The sequence below is a fragment of the Aplysia californica genome, unplaced genomic scaffold, assembly GCF_000002075.1.
Source record: "Aplysia californica isolate F4 #8 unplaced genomic scaffold, AplCal3.0 scaffold00213, whole genome shotgun sequence".
In the NCBI taxonomy this organism is placed as follows: domain Eukaryota; kingdom Metazoa; phylum Mollusca; class Gastropoda; order Aplysiida; family Aplysiidae; genus Aplysia; species Aplysia californica.
The window spans coordinates 1084579-1087024 of record NW_004797483.1 but is presented as its reverse complement, the minus strand read 5'-3'; the positions used below and the strand labels follow the sequence as shown (position 1 = coordinate 1087024).

Sequence of the window (2446 nt, the reverse complement as noted above, 5' to 3'; positions counted from 1 at the left end):
CTCTCTCTCTCTCTCTCTCTCTCTCTCTCTCTCTCTCTCTCTCTCTCTCTCATCATTGTTGGAGTAAGCAGCAGACACAGTAATACATCTTAGAACTCATTCCCTTTGAATACAAGAAAAACTAAATTTTTGTGCTGTTAAAGTGTCAGCTCACTACGCACTGTTCGAAAAGCTGATCGTTAATTTTTCTTTCTGCTGTTTGTTGACATGATGTGTGTATCGTGGTATTGCTATTGCAAGAAAAAAAACAACTTCGACACTGCTTTACAGAATGGTTTATTAGAGTTTCTCATTTATCTTGTGACAGAATCAGTATACCTGACATACTGTGGCAGGTGTCGTGTCTACTTGATAGGATCTGTGATGACTGCAATTTTAATGTGTTCTTCCACCTCCACTATGACCATATTTGTTATGTGTAATCTAGCTGAACAAACGAACAAGCTAACATATGAATAAACAAACAAATAATTTTTGCCCTTTGTGTTTGTGTGTGTGTCCGTGCAGGCTATTTGCATCAGTGTCAGTTTCCTAACGTGGCTTTCAAGGCTCTGCTGTGCTTCAAGTGTGTACGCAAAAATGGCATATCTGCAGGCCCGGAAGTCTGCGCATTGGGACAAGAGGTAAGCTGTTCAAAGGTCAAAGTTCTAACATACCAAAAAGATCCTGCAGCATTCAGCATGTTGGTTGGGAGGTCATTAGCCAGGGAAAAATGTTTTTGAGATGCGGGATGAACCATTTGTCCTCATGTCATAGTTTTGACATTGTTGCAGTTATTGAACTGAATCTGATAAAATCATTGTCATAAACGCTCCAGGTACTGTCTTCTTTTTTTTTTTCTTCAAATTTGTCTTTTTTTCTCTCCCTTTTCTAAGTCCCATGTCCTTAAAACTTTATGATTACATGCCAAGGTTATGTAGGATATATTGTCGTCATTACAGACCGTCCATTAACACTTAATCTTCCGATCCGCCAACCTGCTGCTCCTAGCATTAGTTCCTGTGTTTCTGATTTATTGCATTACAACTTTTGATTGAAATCTAATTGTTGTGAAGTGAACTAGATATTTGAAATGCTGGAAGTATGAAGATTCTAGAATGGCTGTAGGCTTTCAATATGGAAATACAAGTCAAAGCCATTTGCTGTAGTATTTATTCTATGGTTATGCTAGTTTGTTTTATTTGGGTGTTACATTCAGAGGTCCTGCCTCTTGTATGGCCATATCTTGTTTAAAGGGGCAATGCCATATGTTTTGTAAAGCTCATTATTTTAAAAAATGGCCTTTTTTACGACTTTCAAAACAAAACCTGTGATGGTATTCTCCAGATAGATAGATAGATTGATAGATAGATGGGAATCTATCTATTTATCTGGAGAATGCAATCTAAGGTTTTGTTCTGAAAGTCGGAAAAAAGATAGATAAACAGATAGATAGATAGAAATGTATAAACAGGGGAGGGAGAGAGAGTGAGAGAAAGAAAGAAAGAAAGAGACTGAGAGAGGGTGAGAAAGGGGGAAATGGACTAAGAGTTTTAGATCTTGGGGTCTATTATTCCCCCTGACAAGGAAATAAATAAATCCTGGCAAACTGCTGTATGGAAAAGTGAGAGTGTACCTTGCAACATTTTGTATTTTGCTAGCTTGAACCTTATAAGATCTTTGTGTTTGTATGATCCCCAGGTGATACGTCGCACCCATTCCATGTTCACCGATGAGTCAGAATTTAGTATAAATGGATTGTCAGAAGACGAACTGTCAGCCCTGATGAACGAGGCTGCTTCGTCCGTTCTGCGAATCGTGGACCGCTGTATCAAGATGTTTGGTCGAGAGTCAGTCTTGTACTGAGGTTGTGGTGGACGCTTTATGTGATTGTGCATGTATGAGTGCATGTGCGTGTGTGTGCGCGCACCTCTGTGTGTGTGTGTGCGCATTTGTGTGTACGTGCGTGTGTGTGTGTGTATGCGTATGTGCTTGTGTGTGTGTGTATGTGTGTGTGTGTGTTCTGGATACATGAGGTTTAAATGTGTCAGTGTGTGTATTTTGATGAGAAGGTTTTTGTGAGTATGAGGGAGTGTGTGTTTACTTTTAGATGAGTGGATCTTTACGTCTTTGTATCTGTTGGTATTTATGTGTACACTTTTTTATGTCCGCATGTTTTGTGTGTGTGTGTGTGTTTGTGTGTGTGATGATAAGAAAGCTGATATTGTTATGATTCGTAATTTTACTATTGGGCATTTGTTTGTGACTTAGTATGCAATGGAAAAGTTTGTTAAAGTCACCTGTGTGTAGGTTTTTTGCACATTTACTCTGTCTGTCTGTCTGTCTGTCTGTCTGTCTGTCTGTCTGTCTGTTTGTTTCTGTCTGTCTGTCTGTTTCTGTCTCTCTGTGTCTGTCTGTCTGTCTGTCTGTCTGTCTGTCTGTCTGTCTGCCTCTCTCTCTCTCTCTC

The 2446-nt window shown here is 39.5% G+C and overlaps 1 protein-coding gene across 1 annotated transcript in view; it reads left to right on the top strand.

Moving 5' to 3' along the window:
* LOC101853091 overlaps positions 1-1939 on the top strand; it is a 30342-nt gene extending 28403 nt beyond the window's left edge. The window contains exons 14-15 of the mRNA XM_005099442.3: positions 508-623; positions 1681-1939. Of these exons, the coding sequence (XP_005099499.1) occupies positions 508-623; positions 1681-1845 (281 nt within the window). The 3' untranslated portion in view covers positions 1846-1939. The remainder of the gene's footprint in view (positions 1-507; positions 624-1680) is intronic.
* Positions 1940-2446: the final 507 nt, after the last annotated feature.